Source organism: Cervus elaphus, chromosome 32 (assembly GCF_910594005.1).
Source record: "Cervus elaphus chromosome 32, mCerEla1.1, whole genome shotgun sequence".
In the NCBI taxonomy this organism is placed as follows: domain Eukaryota; kingdom Metazoa; phylum Chordata; class Mammalia; order Artiodactyla; family Cervidae; genus Cervus; species Cervus elaphus.
The window spans coordinates 33972464-33997325 of NC_057846.1; the positions used below are offsets into that span (position 1 = coordinate 33972464).

The 24862-nt window shown below is 39.8% G+C and overlaps 1 protein-coding gene across 1 annotated transcript in view; it reads right to left on the minus strand.

Moving 5' to 3' along the window:
* Nucleotides 1-1282: 1282 nt before the first annotated feature.
* The window catches only part of GTF2E2 (general transcription factor IIE subunit 2), an 80606-nt gene continuing 57026 nt past the window's right edge, over nucleotides 1283-24862 (minus strand). The window contains exons 6-8 of the mRNA XM_043893567.1: nucleotides 23953-24046; nucleotides 3009-3124; nucleotides 1283-1794 (exon numbers count right to left, since the gene is read on the minus strand). Coding sequence (XP_043749502.1) covers nucleotides 1678-1794; nucleotides 3009-3124; nucleotides 23953-24046 — 327 coding nt within the window. The 3' untranslated portion in view covers nucleotides 1283-1677. The remainder of the gene's footprint in view (nucleotides 1795-3008; nucleotides 3125-23952; nucleotides 24047-24862) is intronic.

A 24862-nucleotide genomic window follows, 5' to 3' on the forward strand; every position in this document is an offset into this window, starting at 1 on the left:
CTTTCTATTACAACCTTCAAACACAACTGGGTTCCTATCACAATTTGCTGCAAAGACTATCTCCCCCCCCCCCATATCAAAACAGCCAGAAAACAACAAAATGCAAACAGTCCAAAGTCCTCCCCTATCAATAATTACCTTAAACATAAATGGATTAAATTCTCCAATAAAAATACATAGAATTGAATGGATTAAAAAAAAAAAACAAAAAACAAGATCCTGCATGCCACAACTAAGATCCAGTGCAAATAATTAAAAAAAAAAAAAACACGAAAAGATAATCTATGGAATCAAAGAAAATATTTGCAAACCATCTATCTTACAATGATAAGGGGGTCAATATGACCATAATACATAAAGAACTCATACAACTCAGTAGTAGCCAAAAAAAAAAAAAACAAACCCCCAAATAATCCAATTGAAAGACAGGCAAAGGACCCAAACAGACCTGGAGACATTCATCCAAATAAAATACACACGTGACCAACAGGTCCTGAAAAGATGCTCAACATCATTAATCAGTGAGGCGTCTCAGTTTCACATCTTCTCATGATGTATTTTGGGGCTTGGGTATAAGAAACAGGTAAGATGACACTCAAATCAATGAGAAGTAAAGACAAAGGATAAAAATTAAAACAACAAAATGGCTCCCTGTCATGTGTACAAAGTAGTTACTGCTCTGGGTTATCATTATGCCTTTTTTTGAGAACACCAAACCCTATAATCCACTAGCTTCAATATTTGATGTGAGGACCGTATCAACCAACCCAAAGAGCCCCTACAAACCATAAACAAGCAGAGAAGGAAAATGGGTCATTTACAGTAGAATGCTGGAATGATCACAGATGTCCCCAAAAGTCATGACAATTCTTAGGAACCTACATATGTGGTAACAGCTCTCGTGAGCTCAGTCAGTGAGAACCTCGGGGCCAGGCGCCACCAGGGCTGAGACAACGTAACACAGACGTTCAGGCTGGTGGGTAGACTCAGTCCATGCTTGCTGTAAACAGCATGACAACAAGACTTGGGAAATCCAGGAGACTAAACAGTGACTTATCCTTTTAAAAGAAAGCATTAAAAGTCACGCCAAGTGTACCTTTGCTGCTTCACTTGCTAACAAGAGTCACACCTTGGGTTCCACCTGTGAAATCCACACGCTCAGTGACACAGCCCAGACCACAGTCGTCAACAACATTCCAGACCTGCACCTGCAGGACTCAGAGACCGCCTGCAATCGCCAAGGACGGAAAGAAGCCAACTGAAGTCACCGACGTCTTAGAGCTCCTTCTACAATGGTTTTATTATAAATATGATCTTTTGGAATAAACAAATATTGCATTCAAGACTACCAGCAAACTTGTTCTAAAGTAATAAAAGAAGGGAAAATGGAACAGGAGCCACTTAGAAGTAGCGATAAATAGCAAAGATGCCTGCACGCCATGCTGAGCGCCGCTCCCCTGAGAAGTGACAGGAGGGTCACAGGGGACATCACAGTTCTCATTAGCCCATTAGGGAAAACAAGCTTCAAGTTTGGTAATTTGCCCTAGTTCTGTAAACTGAACTGCTCCTCTCCTCGGTCCTAGGTAGGAGAACAGGAAGATGGTCAGTCTGCAGATGCCAGCGTCAACATGGAAGATCTTGACTTTGAAACTCTTTGCTCTCAGACCAAACTGTTTACTACTTGCCAGGAGCAATATCAGAGTAGTCCTTCAGCACCCCGGCCAAGTGCTCATTGTGAGTCTTAAACCGTCGCTTTTTCTGTGAGGCAGGCTTTTTCCTTCTCTGAATTGGGGCCTACAGGAAAAGGTAAAAACAGAAATGACAGCTTCTCAGAGCAGTGATACAGGGAGGATTTACGAAAGATGCAGCAAAGGGATGCAGGGTTTTGTAACCTTTCCTCTGTTCCTCAACCCAACCTCACACACACACACCAATCCACAGCACACCCCCCCAACCACAAACACCAACCAGCGGTTTCCCTTACAGTAAAGTGTATGTACTTCCACCTGGAAAGAATGGGCTGGCGCAACCACTTACCACAACTACGCTGGGCACTAAGTGGGTGAAAAGAGAGGCAGTGTAGCTCTCTTGTTTTTCATCTCTATTATCAGGTTTAAAAAATTTTATCCACCATTAATTACCCGTAAAACAAAAACCTGAAGCAAATACAACAAAGTACAGAGATACAGCAAAATTGGGGAGTGAATGGGCACAGAAAGAGTTGTTAGGTATTATTCTCTTTACTGCATCACATAAATTAAAAAAAAAAAAAATCAACAAACTGAGCAATGATAGGAAACCATGAAGTGCTGCAATCACACTGATTTTTAGATCACTGGCAATAAATTTTCCCCTTAAAGGAGTCCTAAACGTCACCAAATAAAATACACGCACACAAAAGTCACAAAGAAGACAAGCTACAAGGCATGATGGTGGCCAGGGGAAGGAGGGTGTTAGTGAAATATCCCTCATCCTGGCTTTGTCTCTGGACTGCAGAGAGCTGGTTAACTGGTACGAGGCAATTGACAAATCTTCATCCGGCTACAAATCCTTCCAAATGAGCCAGATCTGGGGTTATCACGACAGTAAAATCTGGTTCCTAAAGGATCTGAGCGTCACCAAGGACAACTGAGTGTGATCAGCGCTAAAGCAAAGTCCGGCACCAGCAAGAAGCAGGTTGCGGGATGAAGATCAGGAAGGCCAGGGGGATGGAGCAGGCTCCCGGCAGAAACTGAGAGGATGTCACGGGGATGCCAGAAGTCCACGCAGCTGCAGCAAGAGCAGGCATTGCCAGGACAGGGGCGGGGCAAGCGGAGAAGCACTCGCATTACCCGGGGAGCGGCACCTGAGGGCAGGGAGCATACCAGACACGACCGGAAAGCATCTGACCGAGGTTAGAGGGTGAGGACACGGAGGAACAACTGGAGGGAAGAACCAGCTACCTGCTCTTCCGAGAGCTGCACAGGAAGCAGGGCACAGCACTCCATTCTCTCCTAGAGACTACATACCACTTTCTTTGGTCCGGAGTCCTGCATGGAAGAAATACCCTGTCGCTTCAGATACTCTTCAATTTTCTCCTCGTCCATTGAATCCACGGTGACACTCCTCCACAGTTTCTGAAACTCTGCGCCAACAAGCAGTAGTTACCGTACAATAGATGTTTACAAGCTGCAACATCTTGGTGATCAAAGTCAGGCTTCCATGTTATCTCCTCTGATCTGCATTAGCACATCTGAGATTTCATTATAAAAATGAAGGAAGACAGGAACATTCAGATGCGGGACACTGAGCAGCGGAAGGGCCTGGGAACACGAGCTGCATCCCTAGGCCAGCTCAGCACTGCTCTATTTTTAGAGTCTATAAATGAAGGGCCATGTGACTGAGGCCTCCCCGCTTTCCTGGGAAGAAAGGCAGTTGACACTCTCCTTTTATCCCCAAAATCAGTTCTCTCCACTGAAATAGTTCAAATTCCTGCTCATCTCTCATGAGCCCAGTACATCCCACTTCCTCTCCTACGGAAGAGAAACACACAGGGAGATGAGGAGCCAAAGTTTTATTATATGAGAATGTAACAGTCTATTTGCAAAAGAGCCTTCTGAAATCAAATAAACTGGGAATGGGTGACTACAAGCTCATCAAAGTGAAGGGAGGGAGGTTGAGACAGTAACTCTGCAAAACAGGACAAAGACCTTCCTACACCTTGTTCTCGGAGACCCTTGACCCCTTTGCCACATCACTATTTTTGCAAATAAAAGGGTCACAACTGGGACGTGTCCGGAATGAAACTCATGTGCATCTTAAATTCTGTCCCTAAAGACAGGCCCTTTTCTAAGTGGCACCAGTGGTAAAGACCCTGCCTGCAGATGCAGGAGGAACAGGAAACTCAGGTTCAATCCTTGAGTCGGGAAGATCCCCTGGAGAAGGAAATGACAACCTACTCCAGCACTCCTGTCTAGGAAATCCCATGAACAGAGGAGCTTGGAGGGCTACAGTCCACGGCGTTGCAAAGACTCGGACACGACTGAGCATACACGGAACAAAGACAGACTCAGACAGCCTGCTTTCACTTCATCATTAACTTGCCAACGCACATCATCTACTCTCCAACGCACAAAAAGTTTATGATGGAAAATCAGAAAATGGATGTACTCTGAAGGACAAAAAAAAAAAAAAAAAGGGAAAGTTCCCTGGGTGCCCTGAGGTGAGCGTTCTGCTCAGATCAGGACACACACACACAGACACACCCCATCCCCTCACCCCACCCCCCACAGGATCTGGAGGCCTAACCCAGGCCCGCCAGCACCGCCCCGCCCGTCCCTGTCACTGCAGAGCCCTTAACCTTCAGGAAGACCAAGGCCGCAGTCCATTCACAAGCTGTAAATAAAATCAGCACACAATACCGCTGGACCAGACTGTTCTCTTTCCTGTCTCAATACGAACTACATGAGGCAAACCATGCCCTAATAGCTGGCATGCCAGTCATATTTAAGAAATCTGTATTGAAAAAACTTTGGTTGTTGACAATGACCAAATGCAAAAATGACAGTCTACTACAAAGAATTCAACTTAGGCACAAAGTGTTCTGGGGCTTTTCCTGTTTGTTTTTTTAAATATTTATTTGGTCGCACTAGGTCTTGGCTGTGGCACTCAGAATCTTTAGTTGCAGCATGCACACCCTTAGTTGCGGCCGGTGGGGTCTAGTTCCCTGACCAGGATCGAACCTGGGCCCCCTGCATTAGGAGCGCAGTCTTAGCCACTGGACCACCTGGGAAGTCCCCAGTCTGAGCACAAAGTTATTTCAATACAAAACATTTCTAAGTAAAAATATTCTACATTTCTATAGATACATTAGGGGCTCTTTCTCTTATATGTTCCCTGAACTTCCATCTGCATAGATTCCAGAAACCACTTAACAGGTGGCAATTATTTGTTTGCACGACTTTCTCAGCCTCTTGAAGCTCCTTAGAAGGGGGAATTCTATTTCATAAGTTTTCCGCTATGGTTGGTGCTGAACTTATTTACTAGTACATCCTCAACACTCTGAACACTGAAAGTATGAAATGCTATTGTCTGGGCATCAGAGAGCATCTGTTTTCCTTTTACACTTTTTAAACCTCAGTTGCATCATTAGTATACCCAATTCCAGGACGTGCTTTGACCCCGTTTTTCCTAATGTTAACACTATATAACCTTAACAAAACTATTTAAACTAATACAAGCCTATTAACTGAGCCACAGACCTTATTCTCCCATCACCAGCTTTAGCAGCAACATCCCCATCCTGGCCCAGGATCCCACTGTGTTTAGTTGCTGTCTCCTTGCTCCAGGCTCGAAATACATGCCCAGTCTCTCTGCTCATCTCTCAGGACTGTGACACCTTAGAGAGTTCCGATAGTTATTTTATAAAATGGCCTTCAATGCGGGGTTGTCTGATATTTCCTCATGATTAAACTGAGGTTCTGCCTTCTGGGCAAGAACATCACAGAGATGATACTGTGCCCTTCTCAGGGCCTAATAACCTCAGGGGTCCATGATGTTCACATGTCTTTTTACTGGGGCTATTAGACTGATCACTGGTTAAGGTGGTGTCTATCAGATTTTTCCACCATGAAGCTATTATTTGTCCCTCTGTAGTTAATAAGCATCCCGTGGAGAGATTCACTAAGACTATGCAAATTTACTGCTTCTCTGCATACTTTAGCTAACTAATTTCAGCATCCATCAATGCCTCTTGCCAACTACAATTGTTAATTATGGATTTGCCTAAAGGCACATTATTTTCATCGTTCCTTTCATACATATGGATTAGAATTCCGTTGTAAGGGAGGAGACTATTCTCCATCCAATCTATTCAATTAACTTAGTATGGCTTTTTGGATATTTATTTTACTTCACATCAGTGGATTATAATCCATTACTATCCTGTCCTACTTGAAGCTAAGATTGAAAACCGTGTAACAGAAAGTATGCCAGGAAGGAAAGAAAATAAGCAAATTCTTTAATAAGGTTTTGCTTAAATTCCCAAATAACTCATGCATATTTTGGCTGCACCCAAAGCTTTCTTGTGACATACAAAAGCAGCAGAAAAGAGTATGGAGCCACATGGCCTGCGTGTGGAACCCAGTGACCTCATTTGACTATGTCCTCAGATGGTAAAGAATCTGCCTGCAATGTAGGAGACCTGGGTTCGATCCCTTGGTCAGGAAGATCCCCTGGAGAAGGGAGTGGCAACCCACTCCAGTATTCTTGCTTGGAGATTCCATGAACAGAGGAGCCTGGTGGGCTACAGTTCACGGAGTAGCAAAGAATTAGAGATGACTGTGTGACACACACACACGAGGGAGGTTATTTAACCTCTCTGCCTCAGTTTCCTGATTTGTAAAACTGGGATGATAATATGTATTTCAGAGTTGTGGCAGATAAATGGGTTTATATAAAACACTGAGTTTAATGCCCACAAAGGAAAAAGCACTATGTCTTTCAGTTCCATTATCATCTGACATTGATCATTTATTTCTGAGCGCTAATGCCTTTAAGGAAAGAATGACACGTCTGGGCCCTACCCGTGTTGCTGGGCATGTCAGCTCTTTGTTCCTTTTCATTTCAAAGTTGTATTCCACTGTAAGGATGCACCACACTTGGGAGCGATGAAGGGACAAGTTAAAGGGCATGTGAGTTTCCAGATTTTGGAGGAAATGAATAAAATTAATATGCACATGGATTTTGAGCACACCTGGGTAAAAACTTAAGAGTGGGATGACTGGGTCATGCAATTACACATATCATAATGCAAAATAAAAACAACACTAGACACACATCTCACACTATATGCAATCAATTCAAAATGATAAAAAAAAAATCTAAATGTTAAGAGCTAAAACAGTAACTCTCTGAAGAAAAAAACAGGAGGAGTAAATCTTTGTACTGTTGGATTAGGAAATGGTTTCTGAGACATGACATCAAAAACACAAGCAACAAAAGACAAAATGTATCTCATCAAAATAAAAAACTTTGTACCTCAAAAGATACAAGAAAGTAAAAAGAGGATCCACAGAATGGAAGAAAATATTCACAAAGTATAAATTTTCTAAGAGACTTGTATCCAGAATAAAGAACTCTTTAAAATTCTGTAATTTAAAAAAGTTTAAAATGGACAAAGAACTTAAACATTTTCCAAAAGACAATATACATGTATAACTGAATCACTTCGTTGTACACCTGAAACTAACACTGTAAATAAACTATACTCCAATAAAAAAATTTAAATAAATTTAATAAAAAATAATATATAACTGGCCATAAGCACATGAAAAGATGATCTTTAGAAAAATGCACATCAAAACCACAATAAAATTCCATTTCACTAAATGGTATCTTAAATAGCTAAACTCAGTGTTGGCAAGGATGTGGAAACAGTCCCCTCGTGCACTGCCAGTGGGAATGTAACATGAGGCAGCTACTTTGCAAACAGCATAGCAACTGCTCAGAAAGTCAGCCATCGGAATTACCACACAATCCAGCAATTCCACTCCTGTACTTAAAGGAAAAATTATAGCCACACAAAAACTTGTACATGAATGCTCACAGTAGCATTAATCACAACAGCTAAAAAGCAGAAACATCTCAAATGTCCATCAACTGGTGAACGCATGAATAAAGTGTTATATCCAAATGCAATGTTTTTGTCTTTCAGTGGTTTTTTTTGGTAATGTTCTTTTTAATGTAAGCATTTAATGCTCTATTTCACTTTCAGCACTGCTGCAGCCGCATCCCATGAATTTTGATATGTTGTGCTTTCACTTTCATTTAATCCAACATACTTTTTTTTTTTTTTTTACTTCCCCTGTGATTTCCTCCTTGAACCATGAGTTATTTAAAGTGTTATTTGATTTCCAAATATTTTGGAGAGTTTCCAAATATAGCTGATTTATAGTTTGATTCCATTATGATCCAAGCACATCCTTGGTTTGCTTTCAATTCTTTCAAATTCATTAAGGTTCTAGAATACTGTCTGTCTCGGTGAATACTCCAAGTGCACTGGAAAACATATACAATCTATTGTTGGCTCATCTCATTTTATAATAAATGTCAATTAGGCAACTTGGTTAATAGAGTTAAGACTTTTATATACTTACTAATTTTCCATTTATTTGTTCAACAGCTGAGAGGAGTGCTATGAACTTTAATCTTAATGATGGGTTTATCTATTTCTCCTTTCACTTGTGTCTATTTTTAATTCATGTACTTTAAACATATTTTTATGATTCCACTTTATTTCTATTATTATTTTTTCTTTATTGAGATAAGTGTAATTGACATAATACTGCATTAATTTCAGATATATAACATAATGATTTGATATATATATAGTGAAAAGATTACCACAGTAAGTTAACATAATTTTTATCTTGTGATGAGAACTTTTAAGACCTACTCTCTTAGCTTTCAAATATACAACATGGTATTGTTAACTATAGTTACTTTTTAAAAAATGGTTTTAGTGTTTGTCCTAGGGTTTACAGTACACAACTTGAGTTAACCAGAGCCTGACTTCAATTAAATTGTCCCAGATCACATATGAAGATGTATAATAGCACACCCTTCCTGACTTACGGTGACCATCAAAAACTTCACTTTTACATACACTCCAAACACAAATTTCTCTCTTAATAGTCCTGCTTTATAGTTAGCTATCTTTCAGAGTGATTAAAAAATTTTAATTAGACAAACGTGAATTTTAACACTGATTTTCATTTATTCGAGTCTCAGCACATTCTCCTATACACATCCAAGTTTCTGTCTAGTATCATACCCCTCTGCCCGAGGATTTCTGGTAATGCAAGTCTGATGTCAAGGGATTCGCTCAGTTTCTGTGATACTGAGAGAATATTCCTCTGAGACAGGACTTCGCTTTTTTAAGATTACTTGTGCTGCAGATGGAATTCTGGGTTGAAAACTTTTTCCCCTTTAGCACTTCAAACATGTCACAACACTGCACTTCGGTTTGCATGAGGTCAAATGACAAGTGCGCTCTAATTCTTTTTTCCTTTGTAATGAGCTTTTGCCTCTACTTCAGGCACTTTCTCTTCACTGTCAGTTGTCAGCATTTGGAATATGATATGCCTAGATGTTTTTCTGTCATTTGTCTCTATTAGGGATTATCTTGCCTAGTGTTCTCTGAGCTTCCTGGACTTTTGTTTTGGGGTCTATCTTGAATTTGGGGGGGGGGGGGCTTGTAGTTCAGCTGATTAAGAATCCACCTGCAATGCAGGAGGCTCCGGTACGACTCCTGGGTTGGGAAGATCTGCTCGAGAAGGGATAGGCTACACACGCCAGTATTCTTGGGCTTCCCTGGTGGCTCAGCTGGTAAAGAATCTGCCTGCAGTGCGGGAGACCTGGGTTCAATCCCTGGGTTGGGAAGATCCCCTGGAGAAGGGAACTGGCTACCCCTTCCAGTATTCTGGCATGGAGAAGGCCATGGACTGTATATCCATGGAGCTGCAAAGAGTCAAACATGATTGAGTGAATTTCACTTTCATCTTTAATTTTAGAAAATACTTGGCCATTATTTCTTCTATCCCATTCTCCTATGAGATTTTAATTACACATTCAGACCACTGATGTTATCTCACAGTTAATGGAGACTCTGCTGTATCTCTTCTCATTTGTCTCTGTGCATTTCAGTTTAATTTGTACTGGCCTATCTTGCAGTGTGGGCTCTCCCAGGGGCTCAGTGGTAAAGAATCCGCCTGCAATGCATAAGCTGAAGGAAACATGAGTTCGATCCCTGTGTAGGAAATAGCAACCTTTGAGGAGGAAACAGCAACCCACTCCAGTATTCTTGCCTGGAGGATTCCATGGACAGAGGAGCCTGGTGAGCTCCATGGGGTCACAAAGAGTTGGACACAACTGAACATGCATGCAGCAGCAGCATCTTGCAGGTTACAGATTCTTTCCTTGGTTATGCCAAGGAAATGATGATTGATGAGGTTACAGAGGCATTCTCTGTCTCTGTTACTGTGCTTTCCATTTCTAGAATTTATTTGATTTTCTTATGTGTCTCTCTCTGCTGAAAAAGCCTACCTGATCATGCATGCGGTCTGTTTCATATCAACCAGAGTTATTTTAAATTTCATGTCTGACAGTTCCAATACCCGTGTCCTCAGAATTTGGTTCTATTAACTCTCTTCTCTCAAAAGCACTTTGTTTTTCCTTGCTTCTTTTTATGCCTCATAATTTTTTGATAGCAGAATATCCTCTACAGAACAGCTGAGACTGAGGTTAATAGTTTTGTGCCAGGGTTTGGGCATGCCTTTCCTTCTGCTAGGCCTTCAGCGTGTGGAGGCTGAGGCAGTCTGTGATGAGAACATGAACTTGGTTAGAAATCTATTGCTGCTATGGTTACCCATAATGCACCACAGGCTCCAAATTCCTCCAGTCATACCTACATTCAGGGAGAGGCTGCTCTGCCAGAGGGTTTCTCCTCAGTGTCTGCTCAACCTGCTCTATTAGGTTTCCCCTTAATGCTATAACCCTGGATGGCCTGGCAGCCTCATGCTCTTGCAACTCTCACAGAATTCCACTGCTACCTGTTACCGCGCATCTATCAGCCCGGGGCGGGAGTTCTGACACTCTGATCAAGCCTCAGACAAGCCCTGTGTACCACCGTATTTGAAACGGGGCCTCCTCAGTGTTCCTGCCTTGTCCTCTCTGCCAAGTTCTAGGTCCAGCATATACTCCTGCCTTTCCCCTAGATAGAAGGTTTCTCTTTCTTTTCTTCTCACCAAAGTTTAAGACTTTTGTCTCACAGAAGACAGGGAGGGAGGAGAAGACTTCATGTCTTTTCTGAAGCGTCCACTGTCCCCTTCTCCAGACCTGCCCAGCGGGGCCAGTACCCCCACCCTAGCCTCTGCTTTGAAAGCAATCCAGGGAAGTCTGCGGAGAAGTGCCGTGAGTGGATGTCAACTCCCAAGTGTCTGCAGCCCTAAGGGTTCGATAGTCTCTTGCTAGCCCACACTGAGCCTTTAGCAGTTCATTAAACATTTTAAAACACTTTAAAACTGAATTCTTCTCACCAGTATTCATGTTCTCTGTCCCAAGTGTACAAGTGTTTGTAGCTCATCTTTTCTTGGTGTCTGTCTGTCCTTCAATTTCAGGTTAGGTGGCTGTCCTGCACCTCAGCTCTCTGATGCAGTCAGTCGCTCAGTCGTGTCTGACTCTCTGCAACCCCACTGACTATACAGTCCATGAAATTCTCCAGGCCAGAATACTGGACTGGGTAGCCATTCCCTTCTCCAGGGGAGCTTCCCAGCCCAGGGATCAAACCCAGCTCTCCCGCATCGCAGGCGCATCCTTTACAGCCGAGCCACAAGGGAAGCCCAAGAATACTGGAGTGGGTACAGCCTACCCCTTCTCCAGGGGATCTTCCTGACCCAGGCATCGAACTGGGGTCTCCTGCATTGCAGGCGGATTCTTTACCAACTGAGCTATCACGGAAGTCCCCTGATGGAGTCAAGAAACTATAAATTTGTAGCTGTCTAGGGTTTGTTGTTGTTGCAAGAGTGGGAACAGTGCTTCCTCCACTCTAAGTGAAAGCTGTAAGTCCCAACTATCTACTTTTTAGCCAAACTTGAAAAGCAATGTGACTACCACGACTAGGTCTGATCACAACAGGTATATATGAGAGAAAATAACTTCAAACTTCCACCTCAGCAATAAAGACATATAATTCCAAGAAAACACACAAAATTGTTTTAAAATGTGTATCAAAACTGGGATTTTACATGCCAACTTTACCATAGCTGCTGAAGGAATTATATCACACACACACACACACACACACACACACAAGAACAGTTTTGATATTTTAAACATGACTTGCTAAATTCTAACTATCAACATGTACAAACTGCATTCACTTATTTAGAATAATACATGATATAACTGTGTAACAGCTATACTGTAAACTTCTCTTTGTACAAAAAAAGGAGAAAAAATACATACAATAAAAACACTTTTCACCCAGCGTTAAATTTCATTCAGTTCACTTTTTACCAAGCCTCTGTGTTGCCAGGATTGCAAAATTTCTGTTCCTTGAAGACAAACTACTTTTACTTTGTACCTGACACGTACAGAGCTTACGTACTTCAGGGCACTCACGACACGACAGAGACACAATGACAGCAATGGTCGGGAAAGCCAATCTTGGTTAACGTACCACCGAAAAGAACATACAATGTTATATATACATTTTTCAAAGTACAACAGAACTGAAAGCACATTAAAACAAAGTGTAACTACTTCCTTTTACTACAAGAAACATCACTTGAGCTGTATTCAGAGGAAAATACCTGAATAAAAACCCTTCAATGTCTTTGCTTTAATAAGACATTTCTACTTTAATCCTTGGCTTTCCTTAGCTCAGTGCTATTGCATATTTGAATAATACATCTACTATGTAAATGTATTACAGCTGCATAAATACTTAAAATGAACATGGGAAGGCAGGGCCTAAAATAGAGACAGAATCTCACAGGATTCCAAATTTAATTACTTTTTAATGTATGTAGGGACAGAAAATGCTCAGGTTTTCTGTCATAGGTACAAAAAATAAATAAACTGGTGTAGATTTTATTAAAATCACTGCAAGAAAAGAAAAATTAAAATCAAGATAATCTTTATGTTCTGTGAGGCTGGCAAAGTCAACTAAAAACATCCAGTATTGGTGAAGGTTAAGAAATGGAAACCTCTGCATAAAAACTGGTCCCCCAAAATAGGTTGGGCATTAGGCAGGCTATTGAAATTTTTTCAAGTATGCCTTTTGTCCCATCAACTATATTTTAAGAAAACAAAATAAGATAACTAGGCAAAGTGTACATACAATATATTTATGTACAAGGATTGAGCATTATTTATAAAGCTTATAATAGCATATAGCAAAAAATTAAATTTCTCTCTGTGGAGCATCAGAGAAAGTGTTGTGAAGTATGGTCGTATCTGGAATACCATATAGCTATTAGAAAATGAACTAAGTATCAGCGCCCCAGGGAGAGTGGCTAGCCACTAGAAGGGGTCCTGGATTCTAAGGATAAAGTTGAAATTGCTGAAGCCTCCAGGCAGAAAAGAACAATTTACTGGCAACTGGGAGGAACAACCAGATTGTCATCGGACTTCCTCCAAGGAACACCACCTAACATTACCTCACTGCCACAGATCAGCAACTCCAACTAACTGATAAACTGACTTGATTTTTTTGCTGTCTGTATAGCTCAGATGGTAAAGAATTCGCCTGCAGTGCAGGAGACCTGCTTCAATTCCTGGGTCAGGAAGATCCACTGGAAAAGGGATAGGCTACCCACTCCAGTATTCTTGGACTTCCCTTGTGGCTCAGTTGGTAAAGAATCCGCCTGCAATGCAGAAGACCTGGGCTGGGAAGATCCGCTGGAGAAGGGAAAGGCTACCCACTCCAGTATTCTGACCTGGAGAATTCCATGAACTATATAGTCCATGGAGTCGCAAAGAGTCAGACACGACTGAGCGACTTTCACTCACTTCACTAACCAACTGCCAAGCCACAGATTCACTGAGTTAAGACTAAACCACCAAGTATTTTGGTACTATTTTATATTTTTAATGCTGCTAATAGTAGCCAACCTGATGTTACTATTATTCTATTACTATTATTATGTGCCAGATTCCATTCCAAGCTCTAAGCATTTTTATTTATATTTACTCATTTAAACCTCATAAGGACCGCAGATGAACGGACACCATTATTCCTGTTTTATACTGGACTTGCTGAAAAGATCATTCAAGTTTTTCCATAGCATCTTGCAGAAAACCCAAACGAACTTTTTGGCCAACCCAAAAGATAAGAAATCTCAGACAGAGAGGGGTTAAGCATCTTGTCTACGCTAGTAAGCAGCAGAGCCAAGATTTACACCAACAGATCAACTACTCAGCCCACCTTCTTGACCTCTGCATTCATACTGCCGCTAAATGAGTAAGATTCTGACTTAAGGAAATAAGCACCTCTATGAAACAAAACACATACCAAGGTTCAACTACCCTGGGTTCACTTATCTTTAATTTAATGTTTTAAATTACCACACAACAGACTCGCTCCTCACTTACGCTATAGCTCATTTTTGGACATCTGCTTCTATCACAGAATGAATGAAGGGTGAGTCTTCAGTGCGACTGGAAGGAAAGCTTTTTCACTCAAGATGTCCTCTCTACAGCTAAGTCTGCCACCTAGTGGGCTAAAACAAATAACTCCATCAGCACAATTAAGACAAAACATTCAGAAGAGACAGATGGACAGTGAAAAAGACTGGTGTTAAGATACGCCTCGCTTTTCAATAGATCTTCTCTGGAAACACATAATGTAAGTCAATAACAGAAAACCTCAGTTTTTAAAATTCAGTGATTTAGGCAACACCAACACTTCCAGCTAACGGGCATCTTACCCCTGAAATCCCTGTGGGAGGCTGTGACCCCAGGGTCTCCACAGCACTGTATGAACACCACAGTGACATGCTGTAACATATATGTACCCGTGTTATTCCTCCTCCTGCCTGGGCTCAAGGACAGAAATCTTACTCGCTCTGCTATCTTTGCTATCACTGAATGTGCTGAAGAAGCTTGAAGACAACATATTGCAGCATTTCTGTTTTATAAATGTAAACTATACCTTTAATACAACTCTCAACCTGGGCAATTCCACTCCCCAGGGAATCGCTGGCAATGTCTGGATACATTTTTGGGACTCACACTGGGGGGAAAGTCTGCTACTGGCACCGAGAGCGGCCTGGGATGCTGCTAATCATCCCACAATGCACTTGACAGCCGTGACCCCCAAAAAAGTATCCTGCTCCAAATGGTAACACTGCCAACGCTGAAAAATACTGCTTCCTCCCAACCATCTTTAGTAAAAAGTATACAGATTAATGATAAATATCACTTTACAATAAACTGGTAATACCACTAATAACTAACAAAAGATGATACCACTCTAATGGCACAAAGCAAAGAGGAACTAAAGAGCTTCTAAATGAGGGTGAAAGAGGAGTGTGAACAAGTCAGCTTAGAACTCAATATTAAAAAACTAAGATCATGGCATCCTGATCATGGCACACTTCATGGCAAATAGGAGGGAGAAAGGTGGAAGCAGTGACAGATTTCCTCTTCTTGAGCTCTAAAATCACTGTGGATGGTGACTGCAGTCATGAAATTAGAAGACTGTTGCTTCCTGCCAGCAAAGCTATGACAAACAAAAGCTATGACAGTATGTTAAAAAGCAAAGACATCTCTTTGCCAACAAAGGTCCGCATAGTCAAAGCCTATGGTTTTTCCAGTAGTCATGTACAGAAGTGAGAGCTGAACAGTAAAGAAAGCAGAGCGCTGAAGAACTGATGCTTTCAAACTGTGGTGCTGGAGAAGACTCTTGAGAGTCCCATGGACAGCAAGATCAAACCAGTTCAATCTTAAGGGAAATCATCCTTGAATACTCTTTGGAAGGACTGAGCTGAAGCTCTAATACTTTAGCCACCTGATTCTAACAGCTGACTCAATGGACAAGATCTTGATGCTGGCAAAGACAGAAGGCAGAAGGAGAAGGTGACAGAGGGTGAGATAGTTAGATGGCATCACCGATTCAACAGACATGAACTTGGATAAACTCAGAGACGGTGAGGGACAGGGAAGCCTGGCGTGCTGCAGCCCACGGGATTGCGAAGAGTTGGACACGACTTGGCGACTGAACAACAAAATAATAAACTGAGCTAGAACCCAACTCTGGTTTACGTATATAAAGTATTTCTTACACTGGCTAAGTACACACTTGATTTTCTAGGAACATACAGTGCATAATGTACATGAATATACTATGATTAACCTTTGTATATCACAGAAAAGCTACAATTTGTATGAATGTTTTTTAGAACTTTACCAAGAATTTTTATCACTTCAGGAAAATACCAATTATGAATGGTATTTTCATAAATGAATGAATCACACATTTATTGAATCAAATGAATCATACATTAGTTCACTTGTAGCTATAACATTCAGTGGTTAATTCTACATAATTCTACTTAAAAATGTAAACAAATACTTCATTTATATTCTAGTCCGTATAAAAAACAGTCCACTGAATCTGATTAAATAATTAAAAACCACCAGGTTAACAAAAGAAATCAGTCATTCCCCCAGCGTTTGCTGTTCTCTACCTGAAAGACCTCTCCCCGCACAACTGCACACGTGGGCGCTGTCCTAATACTTCACCGGGCTGGCTCCAGCTCATTCTTCATCTTTTTCTCCCACAGTGGTCTTTCCTGAGCTCTACCCTTCCTATTATTTTACTAACTCAGCACATACCTCATTTAATTCCTTCCTAGCATTTGATACACTCTGCAATCACTTTTTAGTTTGTGTGATATCATCTATTTTCCCCTTCAGAATATAAGCAAGCTCCACGAAGGCTAAAACTATCCTATGTTGTTCACCACTGTACCTCCTACATTAGCAAAATGACCACAGAATGCAATAGGGAATCAGTAAGTATTTGTTGAATAAATGGATTCATGAATAAATGATAACAGACTGTAACAAAACTCTCGTAATATATCAAGTAGAGAGTAAAAAGAGAATGAAGTTGATAAACTGATACCAAGAATAAGCAAACTACTTAAAGATGTAGGGAGAAATACTTTACATATGAATAACCAAAAATAAATTATACAATTTCCAAATCAATAATGGTGGGGATACATCAGATAACAAAAATGGTGAATACAAAATGACACTCACAACTGGTTCAGAAAGTTAAGACTAACTATATGCCATCTACAAAGGAAGTATCTAAAAAGAACACAGGTACAAAGTAAGAGAATAGGCAAAACTATCTCAAAAATTTTTTTAAAAGGCAACAGATTAGACATAACAGGATATAAAGCTAGAGTTCAAGTAAAATAACATTAAATACGACCAAGAGGGATACTGAATAGTAATTATGATACAATCCTTAAACTATGACTGTCAAGAATTTTTATAAACTGAAAATTGCAGGAAACCATATAAAGCAGTAACTATTGGAAATACTGGCTAAATTAACAAAAAATATAAAAGCAACAGGAAATGTTAACATTTGTTCAGTCATTTCTCATATCAAGATGTCAAAAAATCAGTATGTAAAGGATGATCTGATATTTTCAACAAAACAGCAACAAAAGTAAAACAGATGAACCAACAGTTAAGGGAGAAAGCCCAAACGCCAGAAGCTAGCAATAACAAGGGGAAATAACAGGCAATAAACAATTCCTAAGGCTAAACACTACAAATTATATGGTTTTAAATTTTAGAATTTAAAATTATTGATTTTGAAGAAAAAGACAAATTACCAAAGTTGATTCACAAGATAGAATACTTAAAGAAGGACATAATGAATGTTTAAAAAAGCATGCTAGATACATTCACGGGTGTATGCTTTCAAAAAATCTTTAAGGAATCCAATATTCTCCTAAAGAAAGGTAAAGAGGAAGGGCAGGGAAGGGAGGAAAAACTCTGCTTCCCTTTTCTGAATGCAGCATTATACCCATATCAAACTGTAAGAAAACACGCAAAAGAAAAAAGCAAAAATCCTTAAATACATTAGTAAGAAAAGAACAAAAAAAAAAAGAACAGAACACACAAATACATAAACCAAACAAGAATTACTCTAGGACTAAAAGGATGGTTCAATACTGAGAAATCTAGTAATGTACTTCACCAATGGCAGTAATGATCTTAAAAGATGCAAAAATAATTTACTGTTTATCTTCCTAATAGCTTCCTAAATTATATGTATTTCATTAATATAAAATACATATACATATCACACTGTATAAGGGTTGTAAGAATATTTGCTGCAGCAACATTGTTTGAAAACACATCTATCAATCAGACACATCTATAAAATGAAATACTAAATAGTCACACAGCATCACAGAGAAAATAAACTGGAAAATTTCACAGAACTTATATCCAGAAATATATCTAACAGGCACACAGTATCTGTGGGGGAGAGTGAAAATCCTTATTTTGCCTTTACAGACAAATAATGAGGCGATGGGAAGAGTTTAAGCCAGTAGAGGCCATAAAACACTGCAAATGAAAACAGGTTAACACTAGGGAGCAGAACTCTAGGTAAAAGGTACAAAACAGGAAAAGGCTGAGCAAAGTTAAAACAACAGTATCCAGAGAAAGCACACACAAAGACAGAAAAACCACAATCCAATAGAAGGACTAGGGTGATGGCTACTACTAAAGTCTAAGTGCACTCCCTACAGTTTCTCCAGTGAAATACGATCACGAAACCCTACAGCGTCAGGCTGATTTTTTCTCTTGACATACAGAATTTTATTTAGAAACTGTTTAAAGTAGGAAAAAACCCTGTCAAGAAGGAGCAGGTGGAAAATGGGTTCCCAATAAAATGGAATTCTAGGGCAACAAAAGTCTAAAACGTCACAAAAGAGAAACAGCACCACTGTTATTTGAATAATGGCTAGTTGCTTGCATTTTCTGGCACTGTTAATCACTAAATCTGAATTTTCCTCTGAATTCCACAGACAGCATGCACTACGCAACAATTTCACCATAAAATACCTGCTCGCTACACACGTCATGACAGGCTACCACCAGTAGCAACACAAACACATTCAGGCTTCCCTCAGAACCACTGCCACCTTTCTCCTATCAAACACTGCTGGGCTTGTTAGCTGCTCAGCTGTGTCCCCACCCTTTGCGACCCATGGACTGTAGCCCGCCAGGCTCCTCGGTCCATGGTGATTTTCCAAGCAAGAATACTGGAGTGGGTTGCCATGCCCTCCTCCAGGGAATCTCCCCGACCCAGGGATCGAGCCCAGGTCTTTCTCACATTGCAGATGAATTCTTCACCATCTGAGCCACAAGGGAAGCTCAAGAATACTACAGTGGGTAGCCTTACCCTTCTCCAGTGGATTTTCCTGACCCAGGAATCGAACCAGGGTCTCCTGCAATGCAGGTGGATTCTTTATCAGCTGAGCTACCAGGGAAGCCCCCAAATCAAACACTTGCTTCACTTTAAACATCCAGTTCCAGAACAGATACGCTACACTATGCCGCCATCTAGAGAGCAGAATTAATACTACATGTTCTCTCTGAGAAAGTTCATGTTGTTCAAAGTTGGATATGGTCAAACAGGAGATAGCAAGAGTGAACATGGACATTTTAGGAATCAGTGAACTAAAATGGGCGGGGAGAGGCAGATTTAATTCAGATGACCATTGTATCTACTACTGTGGACAAGAATCCCTTAGAAGGAATGGTGTAGCCCTCAGAGTCAACGAAAGAATCCAAAACGCAGTACTTGGTTGCAATCTCAAAAATGACAGAATGATCTCGGTTTGTTCTGAAGGCAGACCATTCAATATCACAGTAATCCAAGTCTACACCCCAACCACTAATGCCAAAGAAGATGAAGTTGAACGATTCTATAAAGATCTACAAAACCTCCTAGAACTAACAGCAAAACGGATATCCTTTTGATCATATGAGACTGGAATGCAAAAGTAGGAAGTCAAGAGAGTACCTGGAGTAACAGACAAGTTTGTCCTTGGAGTCCAAAATAAAGCAGGGCAAAGGCTGACCGAGCTTTGCCAATAGAATGCATCGGTCATAGAAAACATCCTCTTGCAACAAAACAACAGAGGACTGCTGTGGACATCACCAGATAGTTAGTACTGAATTCAGACCAATTATATATATTCTTTGCAGCTGAAGATGGAGAAGATCTATACAGTCAGCAAAAATAAGAGCTTACTGTGGCTCAAATCACCAGTTCCTTATTGTAAAATTCAAGCCCAAAATGAAGAAAGTAGAGAAAAACATGAGGCCATTCAGGTATGCCCTAAATCAAATTCCTTATGATTATACAGGAGAGGTGTCAAATAGATTCAAGGGACTAGATATGGTAGACATAGTGTCTGAAGAACTATGGAATGGTAGACGGAGTGTCTGAAGAACTACGGACGGAGGTTCGTAATATTGTATAGGAGGTGGTGACCAAATCCATCGAAAACAAAAAAGAAATGCAAGAAGGCAAAGTGGTTGAGGAAGCATTATAAATACCTGAGAAATGGAGAGAAGCAAAAGGCAAAGGAGAAAGGGAAAGATAGACCCAAATGAATGCAGAGTCCCAGAGTAAAACAAGGAGAGACAGGAAAACCTTAAGTGAACAATGCAAAGAAGTAGAGAAAAACAACAGAATGGAAAAGATTAGAGATCTCTTTTAGAAAATTAGAGATACCAAGGCAACATTTCATGCAAAGATGGGTACAATAAAGGACAAAAACGGTACAGACCTAACAGAAGCAGAAGAGATTAAGAAGAGGTGGCAAGAATACACAGAACTGTACAAAAAAGCTCTTAATAACCCAGATAACCACAATTATGTGATCACTCACCTAGAGCCAGACATCCTGCAGTTCAAAGTCAAGTGGGCCTTAGGAAGCATTGCTATGAAAAAGTTACTGAAGGTGATGGAATTCCAGCTGAGCTATTTCAAATCCTAAAAGATGGTGTTGTTAAAGTGCTGCACTCAATATGCCAACAAATTTGGAAAACCCAGAGCAGAGGCCACAAGACTGGGAAAGATAAGTTTTCATTTCAACTCCAAAGAAAAGCAATGCCAAAGAATGCTCAAATTACCGCACAATTGCACTCATTTCACATGCTACCAAGATTATGCTCAGAATCTCTCAAGCCAGGCTTCAGCAATACATGAACCAAGAACATCCAGATGTACAAGCTGGATTTAGAAAAGGCAGAGGAACCAGAGATCAAATTGCCAACATACACTAGATCGTTGAATAAGCAACGGGAGTTTTTAAAAAATCTGCTTCTGCTTCACTGACTATGCCAAAGCCTTTGGCTGCATGGATCACAACAAACTAGAATATTCTTGAAGAGATGTGAATACCACACCATCTTATCTGCCTCCTAAGAAACCTGTATGCAGGACAAGAAGCAACAATTAGAACCGGACATGGAACTGGTTCAAAATTGGGAAATGAGTACATCAAGGCTGTGTACTGTCAGCCTGCTTATTTAACTTATATGCAGAGTACACCATATGAAATGCTGGGCTGGATGACTTACAAGATGGAATCAAGACTGCCAGGAGAAATATCAACAACCTCAGATATGCAGATGATATCACTCCAGTGGCAGAAAGCGAAGAGGAACTAAAGAACCTCTTGATGAAGGTCAAAGACGAGAGTGAAAAAGCTGGCTTAAAATTCAACATTCAAAAAACAAAGATTATGGCATCCGGTCCCATCACTTCATGGCAAACTGATAGGGAAAAAGTGTCAAATTTCATTCTCTTGGGCTCTAGAATCACTGCCAATGGTAACCACAGCCACAAAATTAAAAGACGCTTGCTTATTGGGAAAAAACCTGTGAAAACTCTAGACAGTGTATTAAAAAAACAGAGACATCACTTTGCAGACAAAGGTCCGTATAGTAAAAGCTATGGTTTTTCCAGTTGTCATGTATGGATGTGAGAATTGAACCATGAAGAAAGCTCAGTGCCAAAGAATTGATGCTTTTGAACTGTGGTGTTGGAGAAGACTCTCAAGGGTCCCTTAGATTGCAAGGAGATCCAACCAGTCAATCCTAAAGGAGATCAGTCCTGAATATTCATTGGAAGGACCAATGCTGAAGCTCCAAAACTTTGGCCACCTGATGCAAAGAAACAACTCATTGAAAAAGACCTTGATGCTGGGAGGAAGAGGAGAAGTGGGCAAAAGAGGATGAGATGGTTGAATGGCATCACTGACTCAATGGACATGAGTTTGAGCAAACTAAGGAGGCAGTGAAGGACAGGGAAGCCTGGCGTGCTGCAGTTCATGGGGTTGCAGAGTCGGACACGACACAGTGACTGATGGACAGCAAGTCATTAGGCAATATTTCAAGTTAAAAATAAATAACAGTATAAACATATTATTTAGCAATGCGGGAAAAACCACCAGAAGAATCTAAAGTAAAACCAGTTAAGTTACTTGCCATAAAAGAAAGGCACTGGAACCAGAGAAAGGAAAAGTACATCTGGTTTTTATTGTATCTTTCTTACTATTTGAAAATGTGGTACTAGTGGTAAGTTTAAGACTACGAAAATTCTTTTTCAAATGGATTAATTATGCTTAAGGAATCAGCTGTTTATTTAAACTCAGAAGGACTTAAAAGATCAAGTCCATTTTTATGGTTTTCAATAGGAAGAACTCAATCTGACAATTAACATAACAGCAAAACTCCAAGTAAAAGAGACAGAGGCAAAACAAAAATTGCTCGGCTGACTCTTTCTTAAACGAGCACCTATCACTACAATACACAGGAGGAGTTGACTACTTCCTTGCTTACATACAGGAAGCTTATTCAGAGAAATGGCATTATAGAAGAGCTGTAATACTTTGCAAATTTTCACTTAATTAACAAACATCAATAAGAGAACCAACTGTATACAAGGCACTCTTGATGAGGATTCTCACAAAAATACAACATTCTATTTCCTACAAAAAATCAAAATCAGGGCTTCCCTAGCCCAGGGGTAAAGAATCCGCCTTGCAATGCAAGGGACACCAGTTCAATCTTTAGTCAGGGAAGGAAGATCCCATGTGCCTTGGGACATCTGAGCCCATGTGCCGCGACTACTGGGCCTGCTCTCTGGAATCTGTGAGCTGCAACTACTGAGCCCACGTGCCCTAGGCCTCGTGCTCCACGACAAGAGAAGCCACAGTGGTAAGAAGCCCTCATGTGGCAACTCAGATAGTGGCCCCACTCGCCACAACTGGAAGCCCACGCATAGCAACGAGGATGCAGAACAGTCAAAAATAAATAAGTGTTTTAAAATCATGGTCATCTAAGTAACTTTAGGTTGATGAAATTACAGCACCACAAGACTGAATATCCACAGATAGATAACACATAAAAGAAAAACCTGGGGTTACTGCACAAATTGTAAATCATAATCAAGACAGGGCTCTCCAGAAACAAGATCTGTAAATGCTTTTCTTTTACAAAATTATTCGTTCAATAGAATCTCCTTTATTTGATGTCATAAAAAGAGTCAGTATGATTACCAAACTGAGACAGCAACAGTTTCACTGTTCAGAGTCTATATCTCTACTGCACTCTGAGTCTTTCTATACTGTTAAAATACTTTGCTGGAGTTTGAATTACTTTTGAAATTTTATAATTAAAATGTTCAATTTTTTTTGCCTTTCAATAAAACTTCAAAGTTAATACAAATTTAGAGTAAAAGATATTTGCTTAAATGGGAATATCTACTTGTCTAGAAATTTCTCAAAACTAAATTCTTTAACTTCTATTTTACTTGAAAATATTGATGAAATATTTGAAACTAAAATCCAAAATATAAGTATCATGCATTTAGAAGACGGCATAGAGCTTATTAGCATCCAACTCTACAACTGCCAGAAAGAAAAACATTAATCTCCTTTCTTATCCAACTGGATAATCAAAAACTCATAAGTTATTTAAGAAAACAGTCTCCACAAAAAGTTAGTACTTTTTTCCCCCACCATGGATCAAGCTTTCATACCAAGATATGAAGTAGTATTTGTAAAACAGAAATAAACTCCTGTTTGGTACAGCTGAAGTGTGAGAACAAGAAATTACTAACTGTTATACTATGACTATGAGTACAATTAACCTAAAATCTTTCAAATTACATATTTCAAATTGTATTGCAAGAAATACATTAGACATATAAAGTTGTTAGTTCTAAGAGATGATAATGCTAAAAAAGCAGTATTATACCATTTAAGATATAATTGTATTATAAACAGTATGAATTCCATCATCCTAAATTTGTAACATGTCTGCAAATTAAAGAAAGTAGAAAGGAAGGCTCACCTTCATCCACAGAAAACTGACAGCTCTTATCATTGAAGAAAAGAATTTTCTTCTTATCAGGACGGTTTACAAATAATATCTGGTCCCCTAAAGCCTTAAAGATAAAGAAAAAGTTTTCAGTTAACTCCAAATTACATCACTCAAGATTTTTTTTTAAACAACAGAGGATTTCCAGTTTCTTTAACTCTCTGTATACCATTAGGGTCCACTAGACCAAATTTTAATTCTAAAGTTTCTTTCTTGAGCAGTTCGACTTTTAAGGATTAATGTTTTGAAACTTTTAGAGATCCTTCACAGTACAAAAACAAGAAAAACTGTTTTAAATATTAGAACAAAATTCAATCTATGTGACGATTACAACTTGGTCTAGTGAACTCATTAATCTGTGGGGAAAAAACCATGGATCTCAATGTTCTTGCTTGTCCTTGAAATATTTTGTTACTTACTCATCATTATCCATAAATTATTTCCAGTCATGCTTTGAAAAGCTAGAACAGTAAGATAATGGGAGAATGATTAAATCATATAAACTGTGACTATGAGATAAATAGCCATCCTTCAGTTTTCTTGCTGCACTGCCCAAAATACTGCATCAGCTTTACAGAAAAAAATAAAGGACTTGAGTAGTTTTTGTTGTCTTTTAACTTTGACTGAACACAACTGACAATCAAATTTTTCACTCACTACTCTAGCAAGGACAAGAAAATTGACATATTTCATTATTATTAATTAATGAGAATAAGAATGCAAAAAGTCTGATAATACTCTGGACTATGATGATGATGGTAAAATTCATCACAGAAATAAAGTCTCAAACTCTGAGCCTTTAGATGACATCACAGATGAATAATCTCAACCTCAGGCATCAACAAGGGCTTCCCTGGTGGCGCTGACAGTAAAGAACCTGCCT